General features: G+C 37.5%; 2 protein-coding genes across 7 annotated transcripts in view; both read left to right on the top strand.

Moving 5' to 3' along the window:
* LOC141898313 (uncharacterized) overlaps positions 1-21,959 on the top strand; it is a 57,012-nt gene that overhangs the window by 13,947 nt on the left and 21,106 nt on the right. For 4 of the 6 annotated variants that reach the window (XR_012618546.1, XM_074784168.1, XM_074784173.1 and 1 more), the window contains exon 2: positions 3,783-4,524. Coding sequence is in view for 5 of the 6 variants with exons in the window: in XM_074784173.1 (XP_074640274.1) it covers positions 3,783-4,524 (742 nt within the window). In the remaining variant the exon portion in view is untranslated. The remainder of the gene's footprint in view (positions 1-3,782; positions 4,525-21,959) is intronic. The other 2 variants (XM_074784185.1, XM_074784193.1) reach the window with 1 other exon arrangement.
* Positions 13,499-15,357, top strand: LOC141915082 (uncharacterized). Its single transcript, XM_074806490.1, has 3 exons — positions 13,499-14,005; positions 14,633-14,845; positions 14,922-15,357. The coding sequence occupies exons 1-3, from the start codon at positions 13,816-13,818 to the stop codon at positions 15,074-15,076; spliced, it is 558 nt and encodes a 185-aa protein (XP_074662591.1). The 5' UTR covers positions 13,499-13,815; the 3' UTR covers positions 15,077-15,357.

Consider the following 21,959-nt stretch of genomic DNA (forward strand, 5'->3'; position numbering starts at 1 on the left):
TGAATATCGCGTACGTTTAAGAGAAATCGACGAATTTGTGGCGATTTTTCAAGAAATTTCAAGGAGCATTTTGTTTCATAAAACGTACAACGTTACATTGAAGTAAAATAACTGCTCCCTGCGTTTGGCTGAGCTCCCGCTGTCAATCAATGTAAGGGCATATTCGATTGACGCAGACAAACCGGTCTTTTAATCTTCTCATCTATTAATCTGCTCGGTTCTAGTTTCTCATTTCCCAGTCATGGGAGAGTCTTATATGTTTATTTTTAATTTGATAGCCGTAGTATCGATTCCGTCTCTCCATATCTATTTCATTATGCAAATAACCGAAGATTCAATCGATACGCTACTTCACGGAAGATTATGCGCGCACAATCGAATAAGCCCAAACCTCGTCTCGCTTCAAGTTTTTAGTTAGCGATATTTTACTTACTATACAACGGCACGCATAATCCTTTCAGTATGATATCCTGACAATGTGTTGAACTTGATAAAACCTCACTTTGAACGCTAAAGATCACTATAAATGTAAAAAAAACTACCAAAAATCACAAATTTAGCGATGACGCTCGAAGCAGCTAACGGATGTAATGACTGGTGCCGGGTGTCATCACTTTGTTGTTGAGTTCAAGACTCTTAAGGTGAATTTATTGCAGGCTACACTGATAAATATGAAATAATATTATGAAATAGAATTGATTTTTGAAGGACTACACTTGTAGATTCATAATAAAAATATGAAAAATACCAGGACTCGAACCAGCAATCGAAATTGGACCGTCAAGTGCTGCCACCATGTGATACCTGGCAACCAGTCTTTACATCTTCAGCCGTTGCAAAATGTTTTTTGATAATTTTAGGACACTTATAGTGATTTCTAGCCTTTGCAGTGAGGTTTTATCATATCCAACATAACGGTAGGTTATCATATTTAAAGGATTACGCGTGACGATATATATAGTAAGTAGAATATCGCTGATTGAAAACTTGAAGCGAGAGATTTTCATTGCAAATGAACTGGAGCATGGCGGATTTAGGTTCCAACTTCCGGTTCTGACTAGCGCCATCAAATGATTCAAGAACTTGCCGTATTGCCGCGATGATTGCTGATTAGATTTCAATGATGTTGTTGACCGAAATCAGCAGATTTTACACATCCATGAAGTGTTGAAGGAAAACCTTAAAGATGCATCAATCAGATGGCGCCTATACATTACAAAGATAACATTCTGCGCCCGAGATATTAAGATCCGTGGATCTCTTGTTAGAATTTTTCCGGATTTGGGGAAAACAGGAACATTTTTGTCTGGGGGAAATTGTCCATAATGGTTATAAGAAACCCTGGAAATGCGTGAATTTGTTTTGACTAATAAAACTGATATCTCCTCATGCACTCTCTTCAACCATATGGACGTTATGGTCCTCTTGTTGAAGTTTCGAAGACGCTTTGATCAGTTACCTTGATCTTCGATTATATTTGAATTAGCGGCCATCTTGGTGTCATCAGTACTCATTCGTAGGTGGGAAAAAGTTTTTCCACATTATATTGATACCTAAGCATATTGTGTTATTACAATCAGTTGGAAAGTTGTAGCCCATAATGTGTTATGATATAGGTGAGTTTCAAGGTCATTGGTTTTTCTATATGGCCACCAGGGGGCGTTGAATAATACAATAACTTGAATGATCGGTTGCAAAGTTGTAGTTCATGACATGTTCTATGATTGTGGTGAGTTTCAAGGTCATTGGGTTTTGCATATGTCACCAGGGGGCATTGAATAGTAAAGTAACTTAGTATTTCCATATTCAATTGGCAACGAGGCATATTTTGTTATCACAATCAATTGAAAAATCGTAGCTGCTGACATGTTCTATGATTGTGGTGGGTTTCGAGGTCATTGGTTTTTGCATATGGTCACCAGGGGTGTTGAATATGGAAATTGTTAGATTGTTGAGCATTTGAAACCATTTCCCAAGTGGGCATGGTGTTCCTGGACCCTAGTTTGCCCTTCTGGTTGCTCTGACTGTCATTCGCATGGGTGGATCTAGGGTTGTCTTGTATTAGGGGTGAACAGAGGGTGGGGGATCTGGGGGTCATCTGCCAGAATAGGCTATTTCAAATTCGATGTGCACAATTGTGCAATTTCCTGCATTTTTGAACTAATTTAAGTGTAGATAGAAATGAGTAGATAATTGCAACACAATTCTCAAGCCGGGGCTCGACAGTATTCTGGAAAATAAGAAATAGACACTCGGAACTTCGAGGCAAAGGGGCCCTGGTCCCTCGGGTCCCACCATTCCTAGATCCGTTTTTGTATATGGTCACCAGGGGGCGTTAAATATTGAAAAATTGTTAGATTGTTGTGCATTTGAAACCACTTCCCAAGTGGGCATGGTGTTCCTGGACCCCTAGTTCTATTTTAATGGGTTTGCATATTGCTATCACACGGATTGATAACTTGCTTGGGGAGTGGATTACTTTCGTTAGAACCTTTCTTGGGCTCTGATATTTTCACACATTTAATGCAGTAACAAAATCTAGGTTCCTTTCGTATATTAGCTATAACGGTTGTCATTTCATTGTTTTATGATTTTGTTTAATCGTTTTTGTTTTTTTCAGCAGCGCATACCAACCTTGGTTGAGCGTGCGGGATCAGGCTTGAAATTGGTATTCATGCGCGGCATAGTGTTGCCGGAAATTAATTCATTCTTTATTGACACAAAATTTCACCATAAAAAATTTTCTTTTATGTTTTTAAAAAACCCTTTTAATTTTCTTTTACTTTCATTGGGTGCTTGTGTTAGCAGCCGTTAGTAAAATCTATGAACATTATAAAATGTATGAACATTTATATTTTTCAGTTTAAATATCTAAAACTTAAAAACCGCTTTTCTGTAAAATAAATTCTGAATTGAATTGAAGACTGGTTGTCTCTTCAAAGAGCCAGGGGGGCGGTAGTCTATGGTGGCAATAAACTTTATCGGATGATCGTAGTGGATTGTCATTTGAAGGAAATGTAACTTAATCTTGCTTAATTTCTTTATTATTTTAAAAAGAAAAATCTATTTCCGTGTTCACTACTTCTCTTCACCTGAAGTCACTCGAGTTAGTCACGTTTTTCCTTTCAGCTGTTAATTTGTCTATGCAAAATCATTTCCACACAACCCGATAAGTAATCTAGCAATTATCAACATGATGATAGATTCCGTAAAAATACACTGCAATATTCAAATAACAACTATCCAAAAGCTTGCACTAACTTGGTCCGCGTCTACAATAAAACCATTCCGATTCCCAGTCCCCGTGTTTAACATTTCATGTAACGATTTAAGACAACACCGATCTCTTAGCTCTTTAACAGGTAATCAGTTCAAAGTTCGATTAATTCTACTACAGAAATAACCACCAAGCAAGCTTTCAGTACAACCACGTCGGCAAGCCCATTTGAGAATTTCTTTCTTGTTATTTTTTGTTTCAAGGTAATTAATTTCAGTATATGGTCACCAGGGGTGTTGAATATTGAACTAGATTGAGTAAGATCGTTAAGCATTTGAAACCACATCCCAAGTGGGTATGGTGTCCCTAAACCCATAGTGAGAAATTCGGCTATTACGCGATGATATATACGGTGTACATAATCAATGGATAGATTTATAGATGGACAGCTTTGAGCCAATGTTACAATTGCACAGTTCTTGAAATGAACTCCCTCACCTAGTATATTCTTGCCTGAAACTATCTCTGAAAATTCCTTTGAATATGTTGAAACTTTGTTTTTTAGGTAAGATGGCTACATATTCCGAAATACCAGTACAAGGTATGGTAACATTTAATGTTTTGTCATGGGATATTCAACGTTGGAGCTGTATCTACTGTCAGTTTGCATCCCCACTCAAATCCTTATTCATCAATCATATACAGAGGCATGTATCGCAGAAATGTTTTCAACGTGATAAACCTACAAGTACACAGGATAGCAATTATTCTTCAAGAACCACGTCGTCTTCATCCTTTCAGTCATCAATTGTGTTAGACCCCTCACAGCAGGAGTCCCTATTTTTTGATGATTCTGATTCACATGCTGATAATGATGATTTGATGCCACTGAAAGAAGGTCTCAATGGCTGTATCCACAAACCAATTTCAACGATTCCCGAAGATGATGAAGTTGTGAATCCGTCGACAACTGCTGAGATTTCTGAGGAAGAGTGTCTTCCTAAGGTTTTGGGCAAAAGTGATTCGGAAAACATTTCTTGTGAATATTCGGATGGTGTCAAAAATGCTATTGATGATATACATAATAAGCCTTTCCGATGTGGTATCAGTAAGACACATCCAAATATTTTGACACGGTTATTAAACCAACCAAAACCATTAACATTATTGGTTCAGCCATCAGCGTATGAGGTGAATCCAACAAGTCCTTTGGATATGACAAGTGAAGCAACCAAGATATTGACCAAGCAGAATCCGCTTGATGAATGTGATGATGTTCGACTGTATCACAGTCCAGAGAGAGACACGTAAGTGTTGTAATTACGCAAACGCATTTGTAAAAGATATAGGCCCTACATTTAGAAAGGGAAACAAAGATCGTGTTGACTTGTCCACTCGTTCACTTGTCCATTCCTTTATTTATCCTAAGTAGATCTAATCCCATTATTTAGGGATGTTTTATAAACACCTGTTGGGATGATATTTGGGCCATCCATGTATCTTCCATGGAGACATCTGCAGGCCAAAAACTAATCATTTGGAACCAAGATGGCTGTCTGGTTTATTTAGCCCACTTCGGACTTAAGTCTCAGCCCAGCAGGCTATTGCGTTTAATTTGTGGCTGGCTGGCTGGCTGTCCATCCGTCCATACGTCCGTCTGTCCGTCCGTCCGCTAACGGAATCCAGTTGTTTAAGTTTTGAAGATGCTTCAAAGGATTGTCTTGATCTTTGGTGTATACTTGTATCTACCCCAGATACACCTTCTGTCCAAAAACTGGCCCGATCCAGACCTGCTTACCCCTACGAGAATTCCGTATTTGCTACTGATTCTAATAGCTAAATACGGAAGTACGGATGCTCCATAAAAACTACGGTTTTTTAGCCCACTTGGGACTTTAGTCCCAGCGGGCTATTGCGTTCACTTTTCGTCCGTCGTCCGTCCGTCCGTCCGTCCGTAGACGGAATCCAGTTATTTTGGGAAGTTTTGAAGACGCTTCAAGGTAATGTCTTGATATTTGGGTTACACATGTATCTACCCTAGACACATCTTCAGCCCAAAAACTGGCCCTGTCAGAATCAAGATGGCCGACTGGCAGCCATTGTTGTTCGTCAAAATCAGCACTTTTTACACATTTTTGAACTTTTTGAGGGAAATTTTGAAGACGCTTTGATCAATTACCTTGATCTTTCGGATATATGTGAATCCCCCCAGGGCCCATCAACATAACAAAAATTGGGTCGGTCGGACTCAAGATGGCCGTCCTATGACCTTTTTGTGCCCAAAAATGTTAATTTTGGCCCGAATTCTGAGTCCTGTAGCTTCCTACTAGTTTGCCATTTCTCATTACAATTTGTGATGGGTATTCTTTGGAAAGGGATGTTTTATACCTGAGACAGGTATTTTTCATCAGCCAATTATGACGCAATTGGCGGCCATCTTGGTGTCACCAGTACTCATTCGTAAGTGGGAAAAAGTTTTTCCACATTATATTGATACCTAAGCGTATTTTGCTACCACAATCAATTAGAAAGTTGTAGCTCATAACGTCTTCTATGATTGTGGTGAGTTTCAAGGTAATTGGATTTCGTATATGGCCACCAGGGGGCGTTGAATAATGCAATATCTTAGTATTTCTATATTATATTCGTATCAATGCATATTTTGTAACCACAATCAATTGCAAAGTTGTAGCTCATGACATCATCTATGATTGTGGCAAGTTTTAAGGCCATTAGTTATTCTATATGGTCACCAGGGGGCATTGAAAAGTAGAATAACTTAGTTTTTAGGCCAGCCGTAGGCTGAGCCTATTACTATACAAATGGAGCGAATTTAAATGATATGGTTTCCACACAAAAGGCTCTTTTGCTTGCCAAGTGAGGGCATATTCGAACATATCACGTATTTAAGCGTAATCCATTCTCGGAATCGTAGCGAGCAGAATTTTGAAATAGGGTTTCATAAAAATGTTTTCTGCATTTTTCACGAAAATTAAATCGGGAAAATTTCAATTTTTATCAGCCAATCAGGAAGTTGTGTCTTCCCTGTGATTGGTTTATCTGAAAATATCAGCAGCTGTTCACGTGAATTATCGTGATTTCATTACTGGCGCTTCTGCGCAAGACGTCATGTATCAACACGCGACAATACTTCCGCGTTCGCTACGTGTTCGGTGATTGGCCCATTTACTGGGAAATTCCACAGAAGCCTAATGTGGTTTGTTACAAGCGCTGTGATTGGCCCGACCCGATTCCGGCACGGCTTTAGCTTAGTGGGTTCGAATCCCTTGACGGGTGAAGATGATGGATCCTATCAATAACTATTGAAACAAATAAGTATCCTGGTTGGGCAGCCACGGATATCTACCGGAAGTGTTCCGGTTCGATATTTCGAGGTTTCTTTGAATTTTGGAGTGATATTGAAATCCGGTAAATACTGGCGGTAGATTGTGAAAACCCATTGCATGATATTTGTATTACTTAATCAACGAAAAGCGTCGGGGCCGCGCCAGGAGTTTTCGCGATTTAAGTAATCAATAATAACAAGCAATAGCCTACTTCTTCGAGTTCGTCCACCTCAATTTTCACTCCACCGATCTCTGACACGGCTCTGTCGCCGTCGGCGCTGTGATTGCACTATTCGTACCACCAAAATTTTTTATTTCTATATCAGGGAGGTCTGGAGAATAAAAAAGTCAAAATTTGGATATCGCATAGGCCTGATTTCATCGAATAAGTCGACCATGGTCGTTACGTTTCCGTACTAACTACCACCTAAAACGGTCTGAACAATTTCGTCACAACCAACATTTCGTTTACAGAAATCAGGTGTTCACTTGAACCCGCGGTATCGTCTACTGTTTTACTTCCGAGTTTTATTTTAAGATTTGAAATCGTATTTCAAGATCGATTTCTATGAAATCTTTAGTTGATTAGGTGTTTGGGAGGAATTTTTATTTGCTCTACAGAAAATTCATCCTTGACAATTGCGCAAGGTTCGCGAAAAAAAAGGTTTTACCAAATCGGGTGTATGACCTTGATATGCTAATTAGCCATGTGCTCGAATTGCAAATTCAATCAAATTTTATTCTGCCAAAAAAATGTTAAATACAATTCGCTTTCCGAGAGTTAATGTTATGCTGCATGGAACAAAGTTGTTTTGAGATGGGTCTTGAAGCTATTGAGGTCGAGAGATAACCATCTAGATAGTTCGTGAGAGTTCCAAAGTTTTGAAGACGCTTCAAGGTAATGTCTTGATATTTGGTTTATACGTGTATCTACCCTAGACACATCTTCAGGCCAAAAACTGGCCCTGTCAGATTCAAGATGGCCGACTGGCAGCCATTGTTGTTCGCCAAAATCAGCACTTTTTACACATTTTAGAAGTTTTCGAGGGAAATTTTGAAGACACTTTTATCAATAACCTTGATCATTCGTATATATTTGTATCCCCCAAGGGCCCATCGGCATGAGAAAAATTGGGTCGATCGGACTCAAGATGGCCGTCCTGTGACCTTTTTTGTTCCCAAAAATGTTAATTTTGGCCTGAATTCTGAGTCCTTTAGCTTTCTAATGGTGTGCCATTTTTCATTGCAATTTGTAATGGGTATTCTTTGGAAAAGGATCTTTTATATCCGAGAGGGTATTTTTGACCGGGCAATTATGACGCAATTGGCGGCCATCTTGGGGTCATCAGTACTCATTCGTAGGTGGAAAAAAAGTTTAGCCACATCATTTTGATACTTAAGCATATTTTGCTACCATAATTAATTGGAAAGTTGTAGCTCATGACATGTTCTATGATTGAGGTGAGTTTCAAGCTCATTGGTTTTTGTTTATGGCCACCAGGGGGTGTTGAACAATACAATAACTTAGTATTTCTATATTACATTCGTACCTATGCATATTTTGCTACCACAATCAATTGGAAAGTTGTAGCTCATGACATGGTCTATTATCTTGGTGAGTTTCAAGCTCATTGGTTTTTGTATATGGCCACCAGGGGCGTTGAACAATACAATAACTTAGTATTTCTATATTACATTCGCTCCTGCAGTCTGTGTTAACACACGATGGTACTATGTAAATGACATTGAGCAGGGAGTGTATATTGATAAATATAACCCACAGATTACATCATTTATAAAAAGCAAATCTGACAGGCTGGCCATTGTGCCCCTTGGGGCTCTTGTTGATCATTAGTGTATATAGCTGCGTGCACATAGTCTATTGATTAGCGCACAGCAGACTAGCGCACAGCAGCAATGCTCAGACTGTGCCCGCGTGTTGTATACGTATCCTCAATCAAAACAAACTATTCAATAAATCAATACGGACGGATCCAAAGTGTCAACTGCCCATGAATGTATTTTTTTAAATATTCGAATAGAATTAATGATTACTATAGAAAAATATTTCTGCCGAGAAAATAGCTGCTGCTTCAACGATTCGAACCCGCTTTCTATTGTTCAGTTGCAACTGCCCACAATTCCAAAATTATCTTGGCGGAGGACCCACAAACTCCTGTGATGGCTTCGTGCCCACAGCGCTCGCGAGGAATCGAATGAGATCGAATTCATTTTTGATTGCTTTGGCAACTACTGTTGAGATCCCTCTGAAATTAAGGTTAACTGGTCATTTCGAGCCAGTGTCGACATCTGGCCAAAAGGGAGCATTCAAATAATACGTACAGTGGTTTTTCGGGGGGGAAGAGGGGGGTAAACAAATTACAAACTGTCTAGGGTTACAAGAGTATACTTAATTGGCTCTATAACACTTTCGTACCCCTCCCAAAATTTCTATTTCTGCATAATATTATTAATCAGGAAGTTCTGGAGAATAAAAATAAATTGATAAAATTCTGATAATTCAGGGCCGATTGCATTGATTAAATTCCTCCACTAATTACAAACTGAAAACGTCTGAACTGTTAATTCGCAATAAATTTGATTTAATTGATTTAAATTCTGTTTCTGGGCATATAACTTTCCTTCATCAGAACATCTATCTTTAAATCAATAAACATTTAAAGAGATGGTTTTGTTTAAAAATTAGGTTTTCGCCAAACTTTAAATGTCATGACATTTCAGTGACGGAAACTTTGATTGACATCCAATATGGCGTCATTCGTCGTAGCGAATCAGCGAATTTACATGCGATTTAGGGCCCTAAATATCAAAATTTTGACATAGAATATAGTTGCAAAGCAGCGAAAACGGGTTTTCTGCACAACCTTGTTCGTATTCTTGTTTTTGTCTGGATACTGTCGACCACGATTGCATGTATGCTGATGCAGACGCACCATGCTATTGAAAATGAAGGGAATTAAGAATCCTGTTCAACAGTCAAAACGGTTTTATTAAAGGAAGGTCTACATAGTCAATTTGGCCTACTTGAAACCATGGATTACTGGACCAGATGGTTAGTTGACTGGAAAATTGACTTTTAGGTCTTAATAAGTCTTTATGGATTTTGAAAAAGCATTTGATAAGGTACTACATCAGCGATTACTAAACAAACTATTAGGCACTGGTAATGACCACGGTTCGCTTATATGCCTCAGCAGATTTCTCTGAATCAAAATAGGTGGCCGAAATCAACGGAACTGTCTCAATTTGAATATAAGTAAATCTAACTAACTGGAGGTTCGTCTTCTTTTTGCTGTCCTGATAAATGATTAAATGTACAGGGCAATGATAAAATGTACATGACGGAGTAAATTTCCAAAACGACTTAACCCTCTAACAGGCAAGTATTATTTGGCATGTAAGTGATTTTGGACCTTGCATTGGGAAAACTGAATAACTCAGTAGATATGAGGGGTAATCCCATATTGTATGTATTTGATGAAAGCTCTTTTCATAAGCTTTTGAATGGAACAAAGTTTGCGAACTTTGGGGGTTACCTTCAGGGTTTGACCCCAAGGTCATATATCCCAAGGTCATCCAGATTTTTGGGCCATCCATAATCAAGCACTGTCATCAGATTCATCCCAATACGAATTTTCATCAGAATCTATCTTTACTATGTCTAAGATATCAGCCAAACTCACAAGAGAACGTCATTAGTGCATTGGCCATTACTACGGTCTTCTCCACTTCTGAAATCTGACCCACGTGACTCGTGCTTTGTATACCCCCTAATACATGCCAAATGTATGATATATCACTTTCTTGCTTTGTTAGAGTTTGTACGCCGTCTGGTGTCGCCATCTGCTTACAGGAAAATAAGTTAGAATGCTTCACTGAAATCATTACTTAACTATCCTATTCACTATAGCTGGTCTATGGCTATTGCTGGTATATTGTCACTATAGCTCAAGCTTTGTTCTGTACAAGGTCAGAAACATGGAAGAAGGGCTTCATCTGAAAAGGCATAACCCTTACAAAAAATCACACATGTTATTTTGTAAAAAGCATGTGTGATTCACATGTGTAAAAATGGGACATTATTTCAAAGATCACATGTGTGATACAGCCCTGTATGTGAATCACACGTGTGATTTTGTCCCAATTTTACACATGTGAATCACACATGTTCGAGCTCTACACGACTGTATTCACGAAGAAGTATAAATACACATTCATAATGGTCAAAATTTGACCACTTCTTTCTCTGGACATGATGGTTTATCCAAACTTCACAATATCCTAAAAACCCATTGCCTGAAAGGAGATCCACATAATGGCAAAACAAAATGTAGTTCCAAAATTATCAACCAAATGTAATAACTCACTTGTGTATATGTTAATGGGAATTCTATTTTCAAATATTTACAGATTTACTCAACGATTTATACTGTTGCAGGTTTTGTCCAATCTTCTTTCTAATTTCGGCCGCGGTAACCCAAGATCTATACTTCAAAACATTGATCTGGAATGAGACAAATTTATAAAACCTTTTAATCTTGCACACAATTCCAAACAATAAACCAATAAATCAATATCCCTAATATCAATCATCTGGTCACACCTACCATAACAGGACTCTTGACCTCTTTTTCAGTAATTTGTTCCGGCTGAAAGTATACTTTTCATTTTTCATTTATATAAATCACTACTCAAGGAAATGTATGTACTCATTCCCTAAATTAATAATGGAAAATTCCATTTTCATTTGTAAGTGATTAATTCATTTGTAGAAAGAATTGGCAAATACTGTTCAATACCGGCTGATCATTCAGTTCAATGTTAAGGAATCATAAGTATAGTATGCAAACGAGCATCCTTTTTCATGACTGGACAGATTGTGATTTAAAAAGAGTTCATGGTGTAATATAGGCCTACTTGAAAAATAGATTTTACCGATTACAGTAAATTCAATCATCATCACTATAAATATTTAATGAAACAATTATACAACAATTATAAAACAATTATATACTTGCCTTGGAGCTTGAATTCAAACACCAGACTGTTTGAACTAAGAAATTAACCATGAAAATTGACTAAAAATAGCAAAAATATCCTCAAAATAATTGCAAATGGCGATGTGCATGCCTGCATGGTCATTCCCAGTCCTTTGCTAGCCGACGCGAACGGTTCGTATCCCATAAATACCTGGTAATTTTTCGAAGGTTTTTTTGAATATTTATATTTTTTAAAAACTCAATAGCGAATGCAAAATCATAACCTTAATTTATTAATTTAGCCGAATGAAAAAAAAAACTAGGAATGGACATCCATACTAGGTTTTTGCACAGTAGGCGGGGCATTTAATCTAACCACCTACGTGTTGAAAATGTTGAAATAATGAGTATTATGGAAATATTTTTATTCCAAAATGGACTCTATGACTAAAATGCTGATGTTCAGAATTTGGAAAAAATTGTTTTCGTTCAACAAAATTTTTTTGTCTGGACAAAAAGTGTTTCATTTCATCAATAACAATTTTTTTGTCAGAACGAAGAAATGTTTTTTCAACAAAAAGCATGTTTTTCGATCAAACAATTGTTTTCATTCGAACGAGATTTTAGAACATTTAAGTTTCTTTTTGTTCGAACAGATATATTGTTTCATCGAAGCATTTTTCATTCCAAAGAGCAAAATTTTGGTGAAACTAAATAGTCTTTTCATTATAATGAGTAATCTTTATTCAAAAAAAATAATCTTCTAATTCGAACACAAAAGTATAACCGGAACCTGGGTATTCTTTGTATCTAATATCCATATCATGCCTTTAGGTTGAAGCCCATCTTCCATATTTCTGGCCATGTACGGAACACAGCGTGTTAAGGTCGTTTTGGATATTTACTCATTCCGGTGCATTTTAGATTACTGTGTATGTCATTTATCAGGACATTAAAGAGAAGACTACTTAGGATACTACCTTGCGTGACTACACTAGTTAGACCGACTTATTCCAAGATGAGGCTTTCCATTGATTTCGGCCACATGTTTTCGTCCAGAGATAACTGCTGAGCCATTTGAGCGACCTATCATTGATACCGTTTCCTAATAGCCTGTTTAGTAATGGTTGATGTTGTACCTTAACAAATGCTTTGTCGAAATCATAAAGAGTAATTATGGCCTAACAGTCGATTATCCAGAGTCAAATAGGACCATCTGGTCCAGTTGTCCATGGTTTCAAGTAGGTCTAATTTTCTCTCAAGTAGGTCTAATTTTGTCTCTTTTGTCGACCTTATAAAACTGTGTTAACCATTGAACAGGATTCTCAGACTGTGCAGAAAACCCATTATCGTTGCTTTGCATCCGAATCGTTTGCGTATTTATTAATTAAGTTATTTATTTGTTGTTGGAACTACATTTTGTTTCGAAAGAACACATGCCCTTTTATGTATATTCATGCTTCATACACGTGATAAAACAGACACAGACTTGCTGCAGTGTGGTGTATTGATCTGCGCATGTATGAGAAAAGTGCGCCTCGCGTGTGGCCTAGTTAAATTTTTTTTGGATACTGCAAATGATTCAACTGCCACGGTTCGTCGCGGGCGGCCGTGAAAAGCAGTGAATTTTATGGAAGGACAGTAAAATTGGGTAAGAGGGAAGTGAATCTTGGAAATTGTTCAATTTACGAAAATAAATTGTCTAACTTTAAAGAGCAAATGCCATCAAAATAGAATATTGTGTAAATTTCATTTTCAAATGTGATGTATTCACAAATATCCAATATGGAACTATTTCACTAGACATTTTGTGCGGTATTTTATCGTTTTAGGAGTGATTTGAATAAATAAACTCTTGCCATTGTAAGTGTTGCTACTGTTGTATATGCCATGATAATCGTGTATAAGTGAGTAGCACTGTAGGTCAGTGAATACGGTGAACAAATGATGTTTATTTTATCGATTATACATAGGCTACGCGTACTAGCGCGCACATGTGCTTTTGTTGATTGTCATAGTTAACATCATAAATAGCGCCACCCGCGGGTTGAATATGAACTATACGCACGGAGTGAAGGATAAATAGATAACTATTCCGCTAATGAGCTACCGGCTATGCGCGCACCTGCCGCTAGCGGCGCTGACTGTCAACTCGGTTATAGCGACCCCACATGAACCGGGATGTAATTCAATAGCGTACGGCTTTGAATGGGGCGCTTTGAACCGCTTTTCTCTTGAATGAAAGTTGGCCATGCCGACTGAATGCTGTGTTCCGTTGTGTGGGCAGCTCGGAGGACACGCTTTCCCGAAAGATGAGAGTAGGCGACGCATTTGGGTGAACGCAGTCCGACGTGGCGAAGCTCATTGGAAACCGTCGAGGCATAGTGTAGTGTGTCGGAATCATTTTACAACCAAAGACTACGTTGAAATTACCACTTCAGGTTTGTTTACACTTAATGCTCACAACAGGTGTTACATACATGGTGTTACAATGAATGAAATCAATTTGATATGGGATATTTAGAAGATTTTTTAGCCTGAGCAAGTCTCGTCAAAAGCCAGCAGAAGGGCTTGGATGGGTCGAGTTAAAAAAGTGTGGGTAGTCCTTCAATAATCTGGAAGTAGGGCCTCATCAGGCCTAAAGAGGCCTGTGAAATTTAAGTATCAGTTTACCGTCACCCGCCACGTGTGGACTGAAGACCGCTCTCGCATGAAAACATTCAATATGTACGTTTCAATTTTATGTTCTAAAAATCCGGAAAGTGGATATATAATGTACAAAACTTATAACAGTCATCGATAAAACGTTTTTTAAATCAATATTTAATGTGTTGATTGCCTTTTGAGGTTTGGATTGCAATGTTTATGTCTTGAAATTTAGGGATTATTATCGGGTGTGACTGCTTTAAGTCAGCTAACTTATTTTGATAGCTGAGCTACCACTAGCGCCATCTAGTGAACAAAAGTTGAAGTGTTGACAAATTTTACTGCCAACGCTGCCATAAATCATTGATTATGACTAGTCTCAGTTGAAGTTTAATATATTTATTGAATTATTCTATGTACAGGTACATCACCTCTGCAAAATCGACTGAAGAAAGATGCGGTACCATCAGTGTTTCCCTGGAATTCAGAAATTTCACCAGCAGGACTTAGCAGGAATGATAGATACATGAAACGTAAACAGCTTCTGTCGGAACAAGAATCTGCGGCCAAAAAACAATGTGAAGTGGCACTTTATCAAGTAGCAGCGCATGAAACAGTGGGGGAAAATTGTCAATGTAAGGACCTTTGAGTGAGAAATTGTGAAGATGCATTCCAAATTTACACTCAACAATAATAATCTTGCCTTTTCAGATCTTCCCGTTACTGTGTGTGAAGATTTGCCTGATTCTGCACCACCGATCACAAGTATTGGAGTACAGTGTGAAATTGTTTCGGTTTACTCTCCCTTGGACCATTACAGGAAAAATGATGACTGTTTTCACTACTACACTGGGTTGGAATCATGAAAGAAATTTTATTTTGTGCTCAACGTGCTAGGACCTGCAGCTTACAAGTTGAACTACTATCAGGGAATAACACCGATTATATCTGTCGAGGAACAATTTTTTTGTGTCTCATTAAATTAAGGCTATATAGATGTGACTTTGAACTTTCTCAAATGTTCAATATATCTGAAAAAATTGTGCGGAACATTTGCATAACATGGATTAATTTTATGGCCCATGAACTGGATGAAATCAATTGGTGGCCAGAAAAGAAGTTAGTTCAGTTTTACATGCCAACCGATTTTGCTATCAAATATCCGAGTAGGCGAGTTGTTCTTGATGGCACCGAATGTCCTATAAAAAAACCAAAGCACCCTTTGGTACAGCAGTCGACTTACTCCACATACAAGAATAGAAATACTATGAAGGTGGTAGTAGGAGTTAGTCCTGCTGGTGCTGTAACTTATGTGTCATCAGCATATGGTGGATCTACTAGTGACCGTCAAATAACAGAAAGGAGCGAATTGTGGAGACTTTGTGACAGTAATGACAGCATCATGGTGGACAAAGGTTTCAATGTTGACGTTTTGTTCATTCCCAGTAATGTCAAAATCAATATACCATCATTCTTTCGCAAGAAAAATCGCATGTTGGGTCCTGAAGAATTGCGTCTTGTGACTGAGACTTAATCAATATAAAGAAAATGATGAAATGAGAGAAACTGGTGCTGCCACCTTGTCCAGTCTAATAAAACAATTTTGAAATATCTAATTACAATTTGATTCCTTTTTAATTGATTTCTATTGAATTGCTTTTCAATCACCATGGGTCGAAATGTGAAATAAGAAAAATAAACCATTCGATTTGAGCTGTGTTACTCTTTCATGGGACTGCCTTTTATAAGACTGCCCTTTAGTTTTGGAACTGCAACACCTGAAAATCCAAGAAACAAAATTATAGTAAATAGTGTGCAGGTGGATCTTGCCCAGCCCCACATTCACACTGGCTTTCTTGTACCGCGCCAGTTACACCTAATGGGGGAACTGCTTGGCGCCCCTGGCAAGTGACTGAAAATTTTTGGCTATAGATGGCGCCACCATTTACAATATTTTAGCGTCTGCTTTTATGGGATTTACGGTAGTTTTTACGACTCTCCCTGTCACAATGAGTGATTTAACTCTCGAAGAATTGAAAAAAGAGCTTAAAGCAAGAGGAGCAAAAGTTTCAGGAAGGAAAAAAGAGCTCATAGAGAGGTAAATCATGTTTTTAATCCGGACTAAAACATAGACACTATAGACTAGTCGCTTTACATTCCCGGAATCCCGGGTTCGAGTTCAACCTGGGCCGGGAGTTCAAATGACTGAAAAAGGATATCTAAAGCATGTTTAGCACAAATTTACCCCAGCCATTGTAAATATCAACTTATCAACTGTCCATATTTGTGTGGGTGGTTGGCAGAGAAAAAATCCTATGATGATACACAGGCCTAGAGGCCCGACTGAGCTAGTCAAAACTTTCTGGTCTGCATGTACGCCTTCAGAAAGCTTTTTTGTTCTTCGTGTTAGAATTCTATAAGATGACACAGCAGTCTGATGAGCTGCAAAGTGAATATAAGATGGACCTTCTTGCTGCAGATGAATACAAGGATCTACATCCTGGGATGGTTAAAGATCTACCTCCAATAAGTGAGACACTGCTGTGCGAATTTTTAATCTTAGATGATCAGTGGCTTGATGCCAAGATCAAACAAAGACTTATACTAACAAAGGTGAGCGTGACTTTGATGTTTCCTAAGCTGGTAACACTAGATTTTCATCAAACTATCACTTTTGTTCTCTTTTTAAAAAAATATTAAGTGAGCTTTTTATCTTATTTTTTAGATTTCTCCGACATATACGTTTAGCGACCAGTCAGTTACATGTAGTTTTTGTAAAATCATCTGAAGCCCGCCCGCCTGCAGATGAATACAAGGATCTACATCCTGGGATGGTTAAAGATCTACCTCCAATAAGTGAGACACTGCTGTGCGAATTTTTAATCTTATATGATCAGTGGCTTGATGCCAAGATCAAACAAAGACTTATACTAACAAAGGTGAGCGTGACTTTGATGTTTCCTAAGCTGGTAACACTAGATTTTCATCAAACTATCACTTTTGTTCTCTTTTTGAAAAAATATTAAGTGAGCTTTTTATCTTATTTTTTAGATTTCTCCGACATATACGTTTAGCGACCAGTCAGTTACATGTAGTTTTTGTAAAATCATCTGTGTGGGTAGAGATGAAGAAAACTGTTCAATATTGTGTTGACATCAAACTTGATATGAACGGGGTTCTCCTTGAAAGCCAGTGTGAGTGCGGAGCAGGTCAGGGCCCAACAGCCCATTGTAAACATGTCGCGACAGCACTTTATGGTCTTTGCTCCATCCGATCTACTGGTGAAATAATCACAGAAACAACTTGCACTCAGGTAAGATAAATTTCTATCCAGTTTAATTTACTTAGAAACTGTCTCTAAAATGATAGTATAAATTGATTTAAGTAAAAGAGGGGCAACATGAGGTAACCGATTTTCATCACTTAGTCTGGCAGTAAAAAAAAGTCCAGATTTCTGTTTGCCAATACACGTGTTTCTATTTAAATAAAGTTTTGACCTACCTGTACAATTTTTTTTCAGGTTCTTCAGACTTTTCATAGAAGCAAAGCATTCAAGGGTAGTCCTATGAAAGACTCCACCATTGCTGAAGCCCGCCAACAAACAGCTTTCATATGATCCAAGACCAGATAATTTGAGAGGACGAGAAAATAGAGTGCAAAGTGTGACAAACTTGATCTTAAATTATCAGCTACAGTGATCTGTTTACAGTCAGATTTATTTCCATATGTCGAACCTGCGCCTACATCATGTGTGTACATAAAAATTACCAGACGATGCCAATAAAATGCACTCGTCCATCTCAGGGTCTGTGAACATAGGGTGTTGAAAAAATCAATTTTGAGTGGTCATATGGAGATATTCTAGAGTGTGAAGCTAATTCATTTAATTAAAAAGACTAATGTTCAGTTGCATTCTCTAGTTACAGGATATGCCATTTCTGCAGTTGTCAGAACCAGCTAATCCATATGCTGCTGAAAATGACCATATTTACATGAAAAAATCTGGTGTTGAGGAATTTTGAATTAGGGAAAAGGTAAGATAATCATAAAATAAATGTTTTTTTTCATTATGACGGCAGTGGAACCTCATTATAACGAACTCATGAACGGAATCGAATCTTTTATTTTTCAGTCAGCAATACTGTTTGGTCAAGATGGGTACACCTAATTTAAATTTTCTGACTTAATTTCAGATTTTACCAGGATCCGTGTCTGATATAGATGTAGAAGTAATAGAGAATGCTACATGTGGGCAATCTACAAACAAGACTTGGATTTCTTTAAGACTGAAACGCATGACAGCATCCTCATTTGGAAGAATATGTAAAGCCACTGCTGCCACTGATTTTAAAAAACTAGCATCTGATTTATGTTCCCTGCAGCCAGAACTCAGCGTTTCATCCATCGTACATGGGAGAAAATACGAATCAACAGCTATCACAAAGTTTGAGTCAGTGTTTGGCGTTAAAGTTAACAAATGTGGATTGTATATTTCAAAGGACAGGCCGTATTTAGCTGCATCTCCTGATGGTACGATTGACTCTGATACATTGATTGAAGTTAAGTGTCCTTATGCCGCACGCAATCAAGCAATTAACGAGTTAACTCTAGCGTATTTTATAAATGAAAATGGCTCTCTCGAACTGAAGAAAGATAATCCCTACTATTACCAAGTTCAAGGACAGTTATTTTGCACAAATGCAACAACGTGTTATTTCATTATTTATACATTTAAGGACATGAAAGTGATAAAAGTTATAAACAACAAAGACTTCCAGGATCAGATGTTCCAAAAATTTGATTTTTTTTTCGATGTATATTTCAAAGATGCTGTGCTGGAGAGGTACTTCTTCAGAAATTATTCAAAATATATGTAAATGCATTGCTGAAATACGTCTTTATTCTGTCTATGCATCTCGTGAAACAATAACAAGTAATTTAAAATTACAGAAATAGAAACAAATTATTTTCTGATTATGCTTCCAGCCATCATTGTTTTCGTATAGTTCATTGGATGTGTTAACATCTTGAAAGTTTTAGCAAGTCCAATGATTCTCAATGTGGTTCAAGTGCTTCATGTAAAACAGAGAAAAACTTCTTGCGCGACTCTAATCCTGTGTAGAAATGAATATTCTCATCTGTTTTTCCATAGCGGTCCAATGGGGTACAGTCAGCAAGAAGTTCACACCACTGGACACCCTAACTAACGGAAGATCGAACTGGAGTCATTTCAATTTCGCCAGAATAAATATCTGAAAAAAAGTTTGAAAAATAAGTTAAAATCTGTAACAATTTTTTTTTGCTTTCAATATTTTACTAAAGCTGTTTTATTTACTGTACAGTTTCATTTCGAAAGTCACCATAAACTTATCAATATTTACCTTCAATTTGCTTTTGATCGTCCAAATCAGTGATCGTTTCATTGGCTGCAACTTGGTCAAGGGCCTTCTTCCTTTGTTGTTCGGCTTCATAGGCCTGGGTCCAGTTGTACAGTTCCGAATCAAGATTTAACTCTTGAGTTAACTCATTGAAAATGAGAACTTTAACTCAGAGTTAAATCTAACTCACAACTGTGAAACTGGGTCCGCAGCAGCAACTTGTTTGGCAGAGAGTACTAAATTCCATTACTGGCTGATTACTGCTTGATGCCTTATTTCTTCGATACTACTCTAATCTGAAAGACAAAAGTTATAAGGAAATAAGTATCTCCATTATGTAGTTGTTAACATTCACAGTTGTTAACATTCACCGTTGTTAAAAATCGATATTACACGTCCATTTTAAATGTTTTATAAAAAGCTAGGCTACTAGTAGCTACTGGCTAAGAGATTTAATTACAGACTAGATGTAGCCAGTAAACTCATAAATTAACCTTTTCAGCAATTACAGAATAGTTCACAGACATCATTTAACAAAACGGGCAATATTAATCGTAGGCTATAGTACGTCTTATTTATGGCAAATTTTATACCGATGTTAAAAACCGGAACTGATAAAAAAAAACCGGAACCCCGAGACGAGAAAGCGTGTCAGGTATAAGTGCCAGATCTGCACCTCTCGTGATCGACGCAATTTACTGAATGACAGAATCCAGGCTAAAAATCTACTTTCAAGTGAAGATATCTTAAAATTAACCAATGTACTGAATTGCTGATGACATTTGAATCTGAAATACGCCCGGTAGCGAACCACCCGGAGAGGTGCGGATCTGCACTTTTTTACCGACACGACAGTGTATTCTGTTCTCGCGATTTAAAGCAAAAATTCAAATAAATACCTTTCGATCAGCTCCTTTTTTCTCCCAGACACTATAACACCCCGAAATCAAGTATCTTCTGGTTAAGAAATCGCGGAAAGTACAATTTTGATGGCATTTGCCCTTTAACAAACTTCGTAATAATGAAATAAATGATATCGTATCAAGCGACAGATTTTCATGGAAACTTCTTGATTCATTGAAGGGGGGACATCTTATAGGCTTTTTTTTATTACTTAGAGCACGGATTCTCTGAAATTCTATTGATGTACCACTTACGTGTAGTAGATGTGCATCAACAGACTCATATTTTAATTGTCGAATGGTCATGCGAAGACATAGTGTCACATTTAAAAACGTTTAAGCTTGGGCCTTAATTGCTTTACTATTAAAAGCTATCATGAATGAAACTATTGAAAGCCACATTCACTCAGTTGCTGAACTTAATTTTTCGTAGTCTCTCCTACTGTTCGCAGAGGGCGTACGGGTCTGCTGGCATAGCCACTGACTTGAGTTGTCAGTTGATACAGTTCGAGTTACTGCTGCATTTGTAACGCGGCTGGCGGGTCACAAAACAGTTTTTCAACTGTACTTAATATATTTTTTGCTATCTATAGTTCTGTTTCTGGTGGGTTTAAAATCTTCAGGACTGCCTACAATTCATACATCATGAAATGATCATATGGGTACTTTACATAGGCCTATTTGTTTCTAACTATAGTTCTATTACCTTGGGCCTCCATGGGAAGAAGTTTTCAGTATGTGATTAGGGACTCCAGTATCCTCGAGCAGAGGTCAAGTCGGTACTGAGATCCCATATGGTCTCTATGGGTTACTGGTCTGACAAGTTCAGCCAAGGTGTTAAATCGGTATTATATTAACTCTTCAAAAAATTCATTGTTGTAGCCATGGAAACGCATTAATCATTTTGGTTACATAATGAACGATGTCACTCATTATTTGAGTATATTTCGTTGGATACAAAAATATTAAACTAATAGAAATTATGTTTTGTTGAAGAAGGGTTGACTACGCATCTAACGACACCGAGTTTGAGAAATTTGGACATTCCAACTAGATTCTATGTACCCCTGAATCCAATAATTTGCATATTTTTGGTGGCAATGTTGGCAACATTACGTAGTTCAATATGTGGAATAGCGATGGTGACTTTTTGATAAAATAATTGAAACAACATTTTTTCGATGTACCATTCCAAAATTTTATTGAGAGTAATTAACCCACCGATAAATTATATGATACCCATCCCCCATTGTTATTGTACTGTTACCATGGCAACATGTACATATAGAATATAGTATATAGAAATGAACCAAAATCCTGGTTCCAATCCTTGTTCATCAGAAATTGTGTGTGGAAAAAAATTGATAAAAGACTCAATTATATCGTCACATTACGGATTACATCTACACATATCCATTACAACGAAAAACATTTGAATCAAAACAAAGCTCATTCAAATTAGAACAAAG

Source organism: Tubulanus polymorphus, chromosome 1 (assembly GCF_964204645.1).
Source record: "Tubulanus polymorphus chromosome 1, tnTubPoly1.2, whole genome shotgun sequence".
In the NCBI taxonomy this organism is placed as follows: domain Eukaryota; kingdom Metazoa; phylum Nemertea; class Palaeonemertea; order Tubulaniformes; family Tubulanidae; genus Tubulanus; species Tubulanus polymorphus.

Coding starts and splice junctions, on each gene's coding strand:
- LOC141915082 (XM_074806490.1), top strand. CDS start 13,816: ATGCCGACTGAATGCTGTGTTCCGTTGTGTGGGCAGCTCGGAGGACAC. Junction 14,006..14,632: donor CGTTGAAATTACCACTTCAG/GTTTGTTTACAC, acceptor TTCTATGTACAG/GTACATCACCTCTGCAAAAT. Junction 14,846..14,921: donor AGTGGGGGAAAATTGTCAAT/GTAAGGACCTTT, acceptor TTGCCTTTTCAG/ATCTTCCCGTTACTGTGTGT.